This window comes from Glandiceps talaboti, chromosome 12, assembly GCF_964340395.1.
Source record: "Glandiceps talaboti chromosome 12, keGlaTala1.1, whole genome shotgun sequence".
In the NCBI taxonomy this organism is placed as follows: domain Eukaryota; kingdom Metazoa; phylum Hemichordata; class Enteropneusta; family Spengelidae; genus Glandiceps; species Glandiceps talaboti.
The window spans coordinates 611948-629505 of record NC_135560.1 but is presented as its reverse complement, the minus strand read 5'-3'; the positions used below and the strand labels follow the sequence as shown (position 1 = coordinate 629505).

The following is a 17558-nucleotide window of genomic DNA, read 5'->3' as shown; positions in this document are numbered from 1 at the left end:
AGAAAGAGATTTAAAGGCCGAAAAAAATTGTTTCTGGTCAGCGCTCATCACTTAAGTACACTGCCCCCCCTGAGGTTCAGTAGTGCTATAGGGATCGCCCGGTGTCTGTCTGTCTGTCTGTCTGTCTGTCTGTCTGTGTGTGTGTGTGTATGTGTGTAAACAACTTAAAGTCAAAAACTGCTGAACCGATTGCCATGATATTTGGTGGGGCCATTACCTTGGGTGTCTAGTTGGGAAATTGTTCAAATCAAAATGATCGCATCACAGGTGTGTGATTTGGGTCAAGAAATGTGATTTTTGGTCAAAAAACTTAAACTCAGAAACTACTGGGCAGATTGGTGCGAAATTTGGGGGGAAGATTCTTTAGGGGGTGTAAAGTAAGATTTGTTCATGACATGATGATTCCATCAGTGATATGCAAATTAAGGCTAAAAATGTGTCTTTTTGGTTAAAAATCTATCATTCCAGAACTACTGAGCAGATTGGGCTGAAATTTGATGGGGATGCATCTAGGGATGTATAGACGAAGATATATTAAGCATACAATGATTCCATGAGTGATATGCAAATTAGTTGTAAGAATGTTCATTTTTGGTCAAAAATTTATATCTCAAAAAGTACTTGGTCAATGAGTCTGAAACTTGGTGAGATGTTTCTAGAAGTGTTATTCTATATCATTGCTTTTCCTCAAAAATCTTCAACTCTGAAATTACCCAGTAGATTGAGCTTAGCTTTGTTGAGAATATGTAGATTTGTCCTCATTAATAGATGACACAGTGAGAACAGTACATTGTTAATTAACTATAATGTTTACTTTACTATTTCCTCTGGTGGTAAAGCCTGTAGCATGGCCAGTTTGGTTTATGACTTGATTATGTAATATGTTGTAAGACAGCTGTTTCATCACCTACCCATATAAACTGAATGTAGCTTGTGTTTAAAATATTACAATAAGACAACCAAGAAAGATAAACCTGTAACATTGGTATGACTTGGTTCCAAATTGATTTAAAAAAATAAAGAAGTACAAAACCTTGTAGACACATCCCTTTAAAGTTTGATTAGGATGTTGCTATACTTGTCTTGTACACTTCCAACATAGGATGGCTGGATTATGATGATGGAAATTAGGTATGAAAATTTTGTTTTGGATACAACTTTAAATCTTCAATAAATTATATATCTATCATTGCCCTGAACATGAAGTTGTGCGGCAATGCAATATTTGCACTATTTTTCACTATTAATATCGTACTTTTGTCAAAAATGTCATACAAATCTTTAATCACCTATTTGCAGGCAAAAAGTCGTAAACTTTGGAAACCTATTTACATACACTTTAAATCATTAGCAAATGATTTTTAGAACAACTGAACTTCTTAGGTTCAGTAGTGCTGTAGGCATGGAAAAGTGTCTTTCTGTGTGTGTGTGTGTGTGTGTGTGTGTGTGTGTGTGTGTGTGTGTGTGTGTGTGTGTGTGTGTGTGAGCAATTCAACTTTAAGTCCAAAACCACTGGACGATTGCATTGGTGGATATATTACATTGTGTGTCTTGTTGGAAAATTGTTCAAATCAAAATGATCTTACCACTGGTGTGTGATTTGGGTCAAAAAATGTGGTTTTTGGTCAAAACATGTAAACTCAAAACTATTGGGCAGATCTGGTGGGATCATTCTTAGGGGTGTTAAAATATATTTAGAACTATTCATGACTTGGTGATATCAGCAGTATGCAAATTAGGGCTAAAATGTGTCTTGTTGGTCAAAAATCTGTCATTCCAAAATTATCTTGCATTTTGGGTTGAAATTTGGTTCATATGGGTGTTAAATTCAAGAAACGTTCATGACATGATGATCCCATCTGTGATATGTAAATTAGCTCTAAAAATGTACATGTACATGTAAATGTACATGTATGTTTATTGTCAAAATGTTCTAATTTCCAAATTATCAGTCTGAAATTTGGTTGGAGCATTCGTAGGGGTGTTTAGATCAAGATTTGTTCATGACATGATGATTCCATCAGTGGTATGCAAATTAGGGTTAATAATGCGTCTTTTGGTCAAAAATCTTTTAATTCCAAAGCTACTGAGCAGATTAGGCTTAAATTAAATGGGGGTGCATCTGGGGGTGTATAGATGAAGAAATATTAAGTATATAATGATATCATCAGTGATATGCAAATTAAGTGTAAAAATGTGAATTTTGGTAAAAAACATATCTCAAAAAGTACTTGGTCAATGAGACTGAAACTTGGTGAGATGTTTCTAGAAGTGTGATTCTGCAGAATTTCTATTTTGACACAATTAGCAACAAGGAACTGGCAGTATATTTTGGTCAAATAACAACATCATCCGGTAGGCAAGTGAGTAAACATTGAGAAAATGTTTGCAAATACCCCTAGCAACCATGACCAGGCCAATAGCAACAGCCAAATGATGATGTATTTCTCAGATATCAACAGGGATTTTTAAACAAGTGAACAAACATTCAAAAAGTGTATGCAGATATGCCTAGCAACAAGACCATGCCCATTGTAACAGCCAAATGATCACATGTATTGCAACGATAACAACAGGTATTAATAGACAAGTGAATAAATATTCAAAAAATGTATATTAATATACCTAGCAACAAGACCACGCCCATTGCAATAACCAAATGATTGCGTATATTGCAAAGATAACAGGGTTGGATAGGCAACTGGAGAGTCATTCAGCAAATGAATACCTATACCTAGCATGGATCAGCATGTGGGTAAACATTTTATAAACTACAGTCGTGCTACAATGCCATTGGCTCTGTTTTTATTCAGGAAATTCCCTCTAAATCTGTCTGGTACTGTCCTACGTGTAATTAATATTTTGTCTACTTTTAAAGCTTCTGTCATCTTTAATCTTTCAGTAATGTCAAAGATATTCATGAATGTTTGGAAGTAACTGTGTATGATGAAGACCGTAATAAAAGTCTTGAGTTTCTTGGTAAGGTAGCCATACCACTGTTAAGGGTAGGTACATGTTTATTTAGTATGTATAACAATGCTCAAATTGATTCTTATAATCTGTTCTGATATGAATTTGATTAGGTTTAACTTTTTTTTTTCGTTTCAAATATAGGTTGATTAGAATATGAGATATTGATATATCAGTATGCATGTCAGTCACTTTTTTAAAAGTGTCTTTTGCTTATCAAACCTGTAATTGTTAGATAGCTCTCATTGAAAGATAAAAAATGACACTTGAATGTCTAAAATCAGCCAAAAATTTTTTAAGATAGAGATTTGTAAAGCATTAGATTTCAGAATTTTTTTCTGCCATGACTTCCAAATTGTGAATAATTAAATTTTTGCCAACTTTTGTGAGATGATTTAAACAAAAAAATGACATTTCTAGACAAAGTTATCTGATTTTCACATAGGAAAGGTGTTTGTAAACTGAAATAAGGAGGTACTGTAATAAGTATCTATCATAAACTGGGACTTTGGAAAAGGGAGGATCTCGGTTTAATCCCTTGGCCAATGGAACCTATTAAAGCATTGGGCATATTCTTCGGACATAACAAGAATGAACTGAGGAAGCTCAACTGGGATGATAAAATTGAAAAAATTGAAGCGATGATAAACGGGTGGAAGAAAAGATATTTGAGCCTCTTTGGCAAAATAGCTATTATAAAGAGTCTTGGCATGTCAAAAATTGCATATGTAGCTTCTATGATTGAAACACCTAATCTCGTGGTTCAAAGGTTGAACAATATATTTATGAATTTCTTGTGGGGTGGCAAAAGAAGCAAAATAAGAAAGGAAATTATTGTACAGAAATTTGAAAAGGGGGGTTTGCAAATGATCAATATTGATGTCTTCATAAAATCATTAAAATGTAGATGGGTAAACCGACTAGTTAATGCAGGGGATGAAACCTCGAAAGCAATAATAGAACACCACTTTCGGGAATTTGGAGGTTGCAAACTTATTTTTAATTACAATCTTGACAAAAAAGGTCTTGTTTACATTACAAGGAATATGCCATGTTTTTATAGGGAGGTCATTATGAACTGGTATAAGGTTGTTAGGAATAATGACAATCTTAATTTAACACCTAGTTCAATTGGAGAACAAATTATCTGGGGAAACTGACATTTAAATGTTGGTTACAAGTCTGTGTTGTTTTTCAAAGAATGGATTGAGTCAGGAATTATTCACATAGCAGACCTATTTAATAACGGTAGTTTTATTAGATACAGTACTCTACTGGACAAATTGAAATGTAAGAGAAACTGGATTGCACAATATATAGAGGTAAAAAAAGCAATCCCCAAAACTTGGTACAGAATTATGTGTGAAGTTAGCAATAAGATTTATATAAGATTTGGTAGGATACAGCTAAGAAAAAGAGCATTCAACGGAGAATACAAAGACATGTTTGATTTTACATGTAAAGATTTTTACTGGAACATAGTAAGTAATAGTGGTGTTAAAACGTATGCTCCTAAGATTTGGGAAAAGGATTGTGGGAAAGATTGTAACTGGAAGGAAATATGGGTAGAAAAAATTAAATGTATGCCAGTTAAAAAAAATAGCACAATTTAATTATTATCTATTATACAACAAAATCCCACACAAAGAAAATTTGTTTAAATGGAAAATAATGAATAATCCATTCTGTGAGATCTGTAAAAATATTGAAGACAGTAAACATTTTCTTTATGAATGTAAAGCTTTCAAGCAGTTCTGGAGAAAATGTATTAATATAATCAATCAATTGTATAGAATGAATGTATGGCTGCTGTGGAAGCACATTGTGTATGGATACAGAATATATTGTAAGACTTTTGATGTATTTAATTTAATCTTGATGGTGGCGACTTTTGCCATATATAAAGCGAGAATTTTGGAAAGAAGAGATATTGAACAAATAATAAGAGAAGAAATATTTTATATCAATTATAATAAGAAGAACAAATGTTGAAAGAATTTGCTAATGCTTTGTGAGCTACACGATGTATATATTCTTTCAAAGGGATATAAATAAAAGTTGACTTTTGAAAAAAAAAAAAATCTATCATAATATGAATACAGGTACATGGAAATAATGTTTTGCTAAAATCAGTATTGTCCGATTAATTACGTATGCATATTTCTTGTAAAGCACTTTCTATAAATGTTATCATCATAAAATTTCAGATTTTTTATGGTTCAAAGGGTGCTGATGTCATTGAAACCTGAGTATCCTCCAAATATGAGTTTCTGAAATTATGCAAATTAGGAGGGCTCATTATGCAAATGTATGCAAAAATTATGAAAGAGAAAAAGTACACTAGTCTTCATTAAATTTTCTTTCATACTATGCACCATACGGTACCAACTGCAACGTACATATAGGCCACCGTTCTGATTTCAAATGCAGATTACAATGCATCCCTGAATACAGGTGATAGACCCCAGAGAAAATAATGAAAATTTAAACATATGTTTTCATGTCATAGTAATAAAGAACAAAAACCATTTTTCTGATCATTTTCATCACCAAAAGGAATATATTCATCACTTTAAACCACTTTCAGGCCATTCTGGCATTCAGAACTACTAGCTTCGTCGCGTTGTGTGGCGTCCATTTTGATCAGTAATTACTGCATCTTGGCCTGGCTCGACGCCCACGTACATACTTCCACAAAGACGGTTCGCTTGGAAAACTAAACTAGTAAACACAGAGGACTCACTCGATCAAATTGAGTAACAAATACATAATTCTATAAAAGAAACACTAAATTTCAACTCTTCTTCACTTCTGGTACAAAATTGACTTGAAAGTTTTAAATTGTCTCCTAACAGCAGAAAATCAACAGAACGAGGCTATGACCCATTGCAAACTTCAAAGACCTTTCAAACAAGGGATCATATGTCGAGATCAGGTGACCCAGTCCCTCGGAATTGTGGAATACATGACACATGTGAAAATGGCCACTTTTTAGCGCCATACGTAGTTGAATAAATAGCATTTTCAAGGTGTATTGTCTTGTATTTCTTCTCATACCTACTCAAAAATAATTTTACAGTGAAAATTAACATTTAAATCTGAAGAAAATGAAGTTTTATTTATCAAAATCCGACCTCTCTGAGTTGAGATGTTATCTTCTCAGTGTCTGTGTTTGTGCTGTAGACACACACTGACAGAAAATTTTTTGGTGCTTCTGACATGGCTTATATGAATTATTGAGTTATTGAAGTCCGCTCTTAATTCTATATCATGCCATGTCATAAGTAAGATACATAGTTCTCCAGAAAAGACTTGTTGAATATATTTACTGCATACTGTATATGTCTAAAAACACAAATGCTGCAATCATCTATATAGATAGAAATGTCTTTTGACAAGAGAACTTAGCTAACAAAGATGATAACATTACCCCGGTGTAAAATTGTTCTGCATGTCTTACACGTACGAGTTGAATAATTTGCATAATATCTCATTGTGTTGACAGATCAAAAATGGTGAAAGGAGATGGTATACTTTGAAGGATAAGAAACTGAGAGGTCGTGCTAAGGGAGCTATTGTTTTAGAGATGGACTTAATCTATAATCCAGTAAGCTTCATGGTTCATTTTAAATCTCGTATATTATAGACCCAGTATTGATTCCAATGCAATTCAATGGAGAGCACACGCATCGAGCCCAAGGAATAATTTTCCATATCACGCCCTATCACACTTTTCCCTAATATGGCAAGTGTTGCACTCATTGATATCCATTTTTGGCCTTATTAATTTCATAAATATATGTATCTTTTTGTGAATAACATCACATATAATAAAACCTTTACAGCCTGGATACGTGTTTTGTAGACCTCGACAGTATAGCTTAATTACTGTACAATCATGGTCTGCAAACCCATATCCCAGGGCATGTCTTTTGAAAATGGCAGGAGAGCTAAAAATCACTCCTGAAACCATCAAGGCGAGTGATTTAATAGCTCCCATGAAAATAGTCAGGCAAGTGAAAAAAAAAAATTATGATTTCTATTTGTATTTTCAAATGAAATGACATTTCATTGTCTTCATTCAACAATGAATTGTTCAACAATTATCCATTACACTCAGAAGACTGAAGTCAGGTAAGTCTGTGAACTGTCTGTTACTGTACTGAATTAATCTGACAAGTCAGGCAAGTCTGTGTCACTGATGAATGCTCCATCTGAAGAGTCATCACTGCTAACAGCATCATCATGTTGAGATACTCCTGGTTCTTCACCATCTGTCTTTGTCTTCTTTGATGGTGTAACAAACACAGGTCTTATTTATTTTGTGTCACTAACTTTTTGAGCGGTAAATTGCTTGCTTTGATTGACTAATTTGTAACCATTCACTCTGAGACAATAAAACACGTAACCCCACCTAGTACCTGCACACGGACGACTGGCGTCGCTAACTAAAGTAGCGAACTCCGTTCATATCTGAGCAGCAGACCTACTTTGTTTTAGAAATCACAACAAGGCGAAAATTCAAGCAAATATTTTATATGTTACAGCAGTCGATAAAGTCATGGAGGTAAAACAGATGTGGTCAGCAGTTGAATTGATGACAAAAACAATGAAACTGCATGTTGGAGATTATGAAATAAAAACCCGGGAATTTCTCTGAAAACTGCACGAGAATAATAAGATAAGATGGGAAAAATATCTACAGATTATTTTTATTTTCATTTTGTAAAATAATCAATCTTATTTTATTGCCATTTTTTCGTGCATTGCGATGTGATGGCCCTGAAAAGGGTCGTTTTTGAGCAATGCTTATGGTAGCATCACTCCGAGTTGTCATCGCCATCAGAGCTTGGCATGTCATATGTGTCCTCTAGCTGTTGGAGTCTATGGAGGACGAATTCGTTATTTGGCCGCATTCTGATAGTAAGCATCGGCTAATGATGTGATCATGCCTTCCACGTCCTCAAATATATCGTCAAACTCCGCATTGAGTCGAAACACTCGCGTAGCGACTCTAAAATGCGGTCCTTTCGGACCAGACATTCACGTAGGATGGTCTTCAAAAACCTCATTTTCACAAAACTAGGCCGATTGGAATTTAAAATTAAAAACTCATCGATGGATTGCTGAGAATGAGAATTCCAAATAGTCATCGTACAATTGTATTGCGTAGTTTGCAATGATGCGAAAGTTGAAATCTCCCTGCATACTGAGCCGATCAATATTCATGATATGCCATGACATCATTCATGTCCCGCTTCGAATACGTCATTATTTTTCCCATTTTTCTAAGGGTTAGACATTTCCATATAAGGGTAGCACAATGCAAATTTCAGTCTGTGTATATGCATGATATGGGTCATGAATGACTGCGCTGACTTCAGCTGGAGATCGACGATTATGAACACGGAAGTATGCCACACTCCCACCACGTAATTTTACCGAACAAATGTTGATTTTTATGGTAACCACATACTGAAAAATGATCTAAAATAACATCAGGCTGTTGTACAGGTCGGTTGGGGGTCCATGCGAGCGGAAAATCACTCTCGTGAATCTTAATTTGCGCGAACGGTAGGTGGGCGGATCGATCGCTCACCTCAAAAGACATGTCCTGATATCCAGGCTGTAAAGATTAGTACAGTATCATATTGCAGTATAATATCCATTCACTGCACTGTGTGATGTAATCCATATAACATATACTGATATCCATTCATTGCACAGTATGGTGTAATACATATAACACCATACTGATATCCATTCACTGTATTATAATGTGATCTAATCCATAGAACACCATACTGATATCCATTCATTGCACAGTATGGTGTAATCCATATAACATATACTGATATCCATTCACTGCACTGTGTGATGTAATCCATATAACATATACTGATATCCATTCATTGCACTGTGTGATGTAATCCATATAACATATACTGATATCCATTCACTGCACTGTGTGATGTAATCCATATAACACCATACTGATATCCATTCACTGCACTGTGTGATGTAATCCATATAACATATACTGATATCCATTCACTGTATTATAATGTGATCTAATCCATAGAACACCATACTGATATCCATTCACTGCACAGTATGGTGTAATACATTTTATCACATAAATACGTGCATATCTTCTACTGTGTGACGTCAAACAGGGGTGATTTCAGAGCTATTTTTTCTCCGTACCTTGTTCGAGTGTTCGTGTAAATCCTACGCTACGATCAAGTTTATCGTAATAATTATGTGCTTTCAAAACGTAAATGCATACATTACGTTAGTAACGTTACATATATCCTTGGATGGCATGAGTTTCATACGTAGAAGTCCTTTTATTTTTATTTGATACATTTTATTCTATTTAAAAATCACGTAGATTATCGATGTAGCAGCCGGCAAGCTTACTTCCGATTTTCCGTCGAGCTCAGATCTCCGACACAACCCGAGAAAATATTATTAAAATGACGGCACAAAAGTCGTATTCAGACAATTCTACTTACGTTTTAAACTAAATTCGATATTACATGTACATCGCAAGGTTATAACCGATAATTTTGGTTGAGAAACCACACAACAGCTAGACCGATACCATACATGTAAGCTTGACCTCGCGACAGGTCACGCGATTATGTAATTTGCATAGCCATCGGGCGCCATTTTTTAATACGCGATGAAGAATATAGAGCGATGAAATGATGCAGTATTCGTAAAATACGATTTAAAATTTCAGAAAAATACGGGGAAATACTTAGTTATGTGATAAATATATAATTCCATGAAATCAATGTTAGTTTTACGTCATAATGCTCCTCGTATGATTCCGCGGACTACAAATTCTCGCCTACCGGCTCGAATTTGTATTAGTCCGCGGAATCATACTCGGAGCATTATGACGTAAAACTAACATTGATTTCATGGGATTATATATAATAACACCATACTGATATCCATTCATTGCACAGTATGGTGAAATACATATAACACGATACTGATAATCATTCACTGCACAGTATGGTGTAATCCATATAACACCATACTGATATCCATTCACTGCACAGTATGGTGTAATCCATATAACACCATACTGATATCCATTCATTGCACAGTATGGTGAAATACATATAACACGATACTGATAATCATTCACTGCACAGTATGGTGTAATACATATAACACCATACTGATATCCATTCACTGCACAGTATGGTGTAATACATATAACACCATACTGATATCCATTCACTGCACAGTATGGTGTAATACATATAACACCATACTGATATCCATTCACTGCACAGTATGGTGTAATACATATAACACGATACTGATATCCATTCACTGCACAGTATGGTGTAATACATATAACACCATACTGATATCCATTCACTGCATAGTATGGTGTAATACAATAACACGATACTGATATCCATTCACTGCACAGTATGGTGTAATCCATATAACACCATACTGATATCCATTCACTGCATAGTATGGTGTAATAAATATAACACCATACTGATATCCATTCATTGCACAGTATGGTGTAATACATATAACACCATACTGATATCCATTCACTGCACAGTATGGTGTAATACATATAACACGATACTGATATCCATTCACTGCATAGTATGGTGTAATACATATAACACCATACTGATATCCATTCACAGCACAGTATGGTGTAATACATATAACACCATACTGATATCCATTCATTGCACAGTATGGTGTAATACATATAACACCATACTGATATCCATTCATTGCACAGTATGGTGTAATACATATAACACCATACTGATATCCATTCACTGCACAGTATGGTGTAATCCATATAACACCATACTGATATCCATTCATTGCACAGTATGGTGTAATACATATAACACCATACTGATATCCATTCATTGCACAGTATGGTGTAATACATATAACACCATACTGATATCCATTCACTGCACAGTATGGTGTAATACATATAACACCATACTGATATCCATTCACTGCACAGTATGGTGTAATACATATAACACCATACTGATATCCATTCACTGCACAGTATGGTGTAATACATATAACACGATACTGATATCCATTCACTGCACAGTATGGTGTAATACATATAACACGATACTGATATCCATTCACTGCACAGTATGGTGTAATACATATAACACCATACTGATATCCATTCACTGCACAGTATGGTGTAATACATATAACACCATACTGATATCCATTCACTGCACAGTATGGTGTAATACATATAACACGATACTGATATCCATTCACTGCACAGTATGGTGTAATACATATAACACCATACTGATATCCATTCACTGCACAGTATGGTGTAATACATATAACACCATACTGATATCCATTCACTGCACAGTATGGTGTAATACATATAACACGATACTGATATCCATTCACTGCACAGTATGGTGTAATACATATGTAATACATAAAACACCATACCACCCGACCAATTCATCTGAAATTTGATCGCATGTTTAATGACATGTATAGTGACTCCATTCAAGTGCCTACACCCATATTATCAAATACTAATATGAGCTTTCTTTTAAGACTCTGACCTTAGACCTTCAAAGTCAGTTTAGTCCCCACTGGACGATAATGAAAATGACTGGACATATTTCTCTAAAACTTGGTACAAGGACAACACACTATGGCACGTATGCACGTCAATTTATTTTGTGATACGATCCAATATGGCCGCCTGATGTATATTTTGTGATGATTTTTTTCATGTCCAAAGCCATTACGCAGACATGCCTGAACAGATCTCATTCAAAGTTGGTATAAGGACACTGTTCTATTACATACATATGCGTGTGAATTTATGTCATGATATGATCCAATATGGCCACCGGGCAGCCACTTTTTTTTTTTTTTTTTTTTACAAATTTTTTCATGTCCAGAACCATTTGGACATGATTGGACTGATGTCTATCAAACTTGGTACAAGGACAACACACTATGGCATACATATACATGTCAATTTATTTTGTGATACAATTCAATATGGCCGTCAGACAACCATTTTGTTATGAATTTTTCATGTTCAAAGCCATTATACAGACATATGCCTGAACAGATATCATTCAAAGTTGATATAAGGACAATATTCTATGACATACATATGCATGCGTGGCAGTTTATGTCGTGATACGATCCAAGATGGCCACCAGGCTGCCATTTTTTAAATGATTTTTTTCATGTCCAGAACCAATGTCTTACTTGAACATGACTGGACAGATTTCTATCAAAATTGGTAAAAGACAACACACTTTCGCATACACATGTATGTCAATTTAATTTGTGATACCACCCAATATGGCAGCTAGACGGCCATTTTGTTACAAAGTTTTCATTATCAAAGCCATTCTGCAGACATGCCTGAACAGCTAGATCTCATTCAAAGTTTGTATAAGGACAATGTTGTATTACATACATATGCATGTCAATTTATGTAGCAATGCAATCCAATATGGCCAACGGATGGCCAATTTTATACGATTTTTTCATGTTCAGAACCATTAGTTGGACATGACTGAACTGATTTCTATCAAACTTGATACACACTATGGCATACATATGCATGTCAATTTATGTCTTGATATGATCCAATATGGCTGCTGGGTGGCCATTTTGTAACCATTTTTTCATGTCCAGAGCCATTACTTCAATGTGTCTGAACCGATTGCCTTCAAACTGGGTACAGGGATATATATCTTCATATGCACATCAACTTGTGTGACAATACGATCCAATAATTGACCACTGGGTAAACATGATCAATTTCCATCAAAACTTTACTATGATGTATATTATATGTATGTCAACTTGTGTCACGATATGATTCACATGACCGCTGGGTGGCCATTCTGTTAATAACTGATTCTCTTTAAACTGGATACAAGGATATATATTGTACAATAATCTTCACATGTATATCAACTAGTGTCATGATACAATCCAATATGGCCACTGGGCCAACATTTGACATTGTCCCTATATACCAACTTTGAATGAGATCTGTTCAAGCATGTCTGCATAATGGCTTTTAACATTTTTGTGGATGACTCACAATAGAAAAGGGGGTTCGGATGACAGCAGCAATAGAAATGACAATACAAGCAAGTAGTAGTATACACTGGGGACTCTAACGTTCTTTATATGCACACGGGTTCCAACTTGAAACTGAAACTTACATCACACAAGAATGCACACGCATTCCAACTTGTAACTGAAACTTACATCACACAAGAAATTTTGATTTGATCGCCTGCCTTATCGTCGGGCTGCATGCTGATTGGTTGATTATGTATGGCGTATGACTATATAATGAGTTCATCAGAAAGGGCAACAATGTTAACAACAACAAAGAATAACACAAAATATGAATCAATAAATGTAATTCATGACAATTTTGTTATGATTTTTCCATGTTTGGGACCATTATACAGACATGCATGAACAATTTCCATTAAAACTTTATTTAAAGACAATGTACTATGGTGTATATATGTATGTCAGCTTGTGTCATGATTACTTGATATCCAACAGGACTGCTAAGGCAGCCATTCTGTTATGATTTTTTCATGTCTGGAGCCATTATTTTGGCAGACAATCATGGTCTGAGCAGATCAATTTCAGTCAATCTTGGTATAAGGGTAGTGTACTATTAGGTACATATGCATGTCAATTTATGATTGCATCTATCACAGACAAGAAGTGTTACAATCTAACAGCTCCCAAACAGCGGGATCACAGACAAGAAGTGTTACAATCTAACAGCTCCCAAACAGCGGGGAGTATGTCATCTATGATGGTTTGTTCAAGATCAAATAGCCAAAGTTGGGTTATCTTCATAACTTTTTGAATCAAATCTTTCAAGTGATGCCTTGGTTTTTACTTTGTGAGACATATGCACATCACTTAATTTCATGACCTTGACCTGAATAGCAAAATGGCGGCCATGTTTGTGCTAAACAAGCACATTTGACCTGTTATCGCCAAAAGGTTGATACATATTGACACCCTCACATTATCAATGATGAGTTTTCTAATGAGACATTGACCTTTGATCTTGACAAACATTTTCAAGGTGAAATAACCAAATTTTCTATCTTTGTTAACTCAAGTCTAACGAACAAAGGTCTACTACATTTAGGGTACCCCAAAGGTCAGCTTTCTTTCCATATCTTGACATTTGCCTTTGATCTCCATATTCAAGGTCAAATAGCAAATTGGTCAATAAATTATGAATAAGTTTTGTGTCTCGAGAGCTTGCCATAAAACATATATCAGTTGGGCTATTGAAAGCTTGTTTTAATTTATCTTTAGGTGAAAGCAGCTATCCGAACTTTTAATCCTCGTGAAACCAAGTACATACCTGACAACCAAAAATTTTCTAGGAAGGTGAGTGATCTGCTTAATCTGGTTTTTCCCAACTTGTAGCTTTTTGTGTACAAACAAACAAATGTTGCGTGTACTGTTATAATAATGATTATTAGTTAGCTGCATTACTTCAAGCTTAGGGCGACCTTGAAAAGTCCTTCTTACCAACCCTACATTGTGCAACCTCTTTAAAAAAGGGATACAACTGCTGACATGAGACTGTGGATGAACAAAACCTGTTACAAACAGGGAATGTAAATTACTGAATTGGATTAATAACACTTGACACAGCATGTTGAAGGTAGAGAGACTTGTAGTACATACCATCATTTGATAATTAAGAATAGTTTTATGGCCATCTTACATAATAGTTAGCCTCCTGAAGGGGCTGCTATTACACATTAGGCTCTGTGTGTCCATCCGTGCATGTGTCCGTGCATGCGTCTGTCTGCAATATGTCGTTTCTCAGACATGCAATATCTGATTTCTTTCAAACCTGACACAAATGTGACATATGGAACAAATGCATTAAATATCATTATTTCTTGTGAGATTTCACAATTTTCACGATTTTGTTTAGTTTTTTTCTTGAATATGCAAAACAAGTTGAGAGTCAGCAGTGAAAAATTAGGTGGGGTGGGTAACCGGAACCACAACATTTGATTAGCACAACTGAACTGATAAGGTTCAGTAGTGCTATAGGTATGGCAAAGTGTCTGTCTGTCTGTCTGTCTGTCTGTCTGTCTCTGATTTTTCAAGGCCCCGTGAAAGTTAGTTGTCAAAAATGTTGTTCAAATGCACACCTCCTATTCTAAACACCGTAACAGTTTAACAATTTTAATACAGTGAAGTGATACAGTATTATTGCCCTACTTCGTCACTAGGTAAAGTGTATTCCTATTTCAACCAACAGATGTACCATCTGCTGTAAATCCTATAAGTTTCTAATTCTGCTTCCAATTTCATCAACTTTGTCACATACAGTTTTTGTCGCACTAACACAACCATCGGCATGTGTGTGTTGAACTTCCTTCTGTCCCACCACCACAAGTTTACAGGTCGGTTTGTCCACTCACCGTATGTAGACTATTTCACGCTCCTTTAATCACTACGGGAAAATTTTCAAGATTTTGTTGAGTGGCATGCCCTCAGTGTATACTAATTATATAGAGGTCAATGTATAGGTCACCAATTTTGATACATTGTTAAGTGAAATCTTCTTCGTAGGCTAGGCTTGGTCTATTTTCCATATTTTGACCACATACATTTCGGTATATTACACTTGATAAATAAGTGAGAGTGTATTTCTTTCTTGAGATACCAAGCTAGATATACGATTACAAGCCTTGCAACAAACAGCGGTAGTTTGTTATCGGGAGAAATGGCCATGATGTAAAGGCCATGATATCAATGCAAACCCATTCTAACATCATCTCATGTGTTTGTTAATAAGTAACCAATAATGATAATAGCACATAGTTTCTAAACTACCCCAGACATTCTCTCCACATCAGGAAATGGCCATGGGGCACATGAAACTGTTGATATGTTTGTATATGATGGGTCATATTCAAATTATCACAGGTCTCACTACTGCACTGCAGTAAGCGATTTAGACAACAGTTACATTTCAGAACTGTGAGTAAATGTCTTGTTCTACAACTTTAAGGCAACAATAACCGTACGTTTGCTAACAGAAAGCCCCATTTGTCCCCTGTTTATGACGCATCCCCAGTGATGCATACAAATATGGGTGCAAATAATATAAAATATTATATATAAAATATAATATAAAAATAACTTCTGACACAAGTGAATGAACATTCAAAAAATGTGTGCAAATATGTCTAGCAACATGATCACGCCCATAGCAACAGCCAAATGATCACATATATTGCAAAGATAACAATGGGGATTAATTAACAATTGAATAAACATTCAAAAAGTGTATGTAAATTTTCCTAGCAACAAGACCACGTCCATAGCAACAGCCAAATGATCACATATATTGCGAAGGTAACAAAAGATATTGAAAGACAAATGAATAAACATTCAAAAATGTATGCAAATGTGCCTAGCAACAAGACCACACCCATAGCAACAGCCAAATAATCACATATATTGCAAAGATAACAATGGGGATTAATAGACAATTGAATAAACATTCAAAAAAAATGTATGTAAATTTGCCTAGCAACAAGACCATGCCCATAGCAACAGCCAAATGATCATGTATATTGCAAAGATAATATCAGGAATTCATACACAAGTGAACAGAAACATTCAAAATGTATGCAAATATATCTAGCAACATGACCTCACCCATAGCCACAGCCAAATGATCACATATATCGCAAAGATAGCAACATGGTTGGATAGGCAACTGGATTCAGCAAATGAACACCTATTGTTAGCATGGACTAGCATATGGATAGACATTTTTAAAAACTGTACAGTTGTGCTACAACACCATTGGCAGTATTTTTTGACCTTTGACCTAGACCTCAATCTTCAGGTTCAGTTACTGAAATTTAGCAGTCCCCAGGCCCTTCATTATCATAGACACTTTTTAGTATTTATTTACTGCCACCAATTTTCTTTAAATCATGTCTCTATTCAGTCACATTAAAGAGGGAGGCGGAATCTATGTCTTCTATGGACTTGTCAAGTTCACCTTCACAACAAATTTCCAGTTACCCTTGCATTTCATGTACACATAAAGAGGCCATAAAACTGCCTTATCAAACCATGGTTTTTAATATAAGTCTCTTCTGTTCTATCATGCTGAGCCAAATGTTATTAATCCAATTCATCTGTTTGCTTTGCGTGTTTGTCCATGGTTTAATGTTGGCAGTTGTCAATTGTGATTAAACTTCATCACTATAGTTTGAGGGCTTTAATATTCAGAATTGATAGGTCACAGTACTCATTTCAAATTACAACAAAGAAAATATCTTTAAGTCGACTGAAAGACCAACATTAAATGTCATTAGCACAACTGAACTGGAGGTTCAGTAGTGCTATAGGGATCGCCCGGCGTCTGTCTGTCTGTCTGTCTGTGTTTGTGTGTGTGTGTGTGTGTGTGTCTGTCTGTGTGTGTGTAAACAACTTAAAGTCAAAAACCGCTGAACCGATTG

General features: G+C 35.3%; 1 protein-coding gene across 3 annotated transcripts in view; it reads left to right on the top strand.

Annotated features, from left to right (window-relative positions):
* The window catches only part of LOC144443622 (multiple C2 and transmembrane domain-containing protein 1-like), a 127743-nt gene that overhangs the window by 76224 nt on the left and 33961 nt on the right, over nt 1–17558 (top strand). For all 3 annotated transcript variants that reach the window (XM_078133166.1, XM_078133165.1, XM_078133167.1), the window contains exons 12-14: nt 2903–3005; nt 6476–6577; nt 14368–14442. In XM_078133166.1, coding sequence (XP_077989292.1) covers nt 2903–3005; nt 6476–6577; nt 14368–14442 — 280 coding nt within the window. The remainder of the gene's footprint in view (nt 1–2902; nt 3006–6475; nt 6578–14367; nt 14443–17558) is intronic.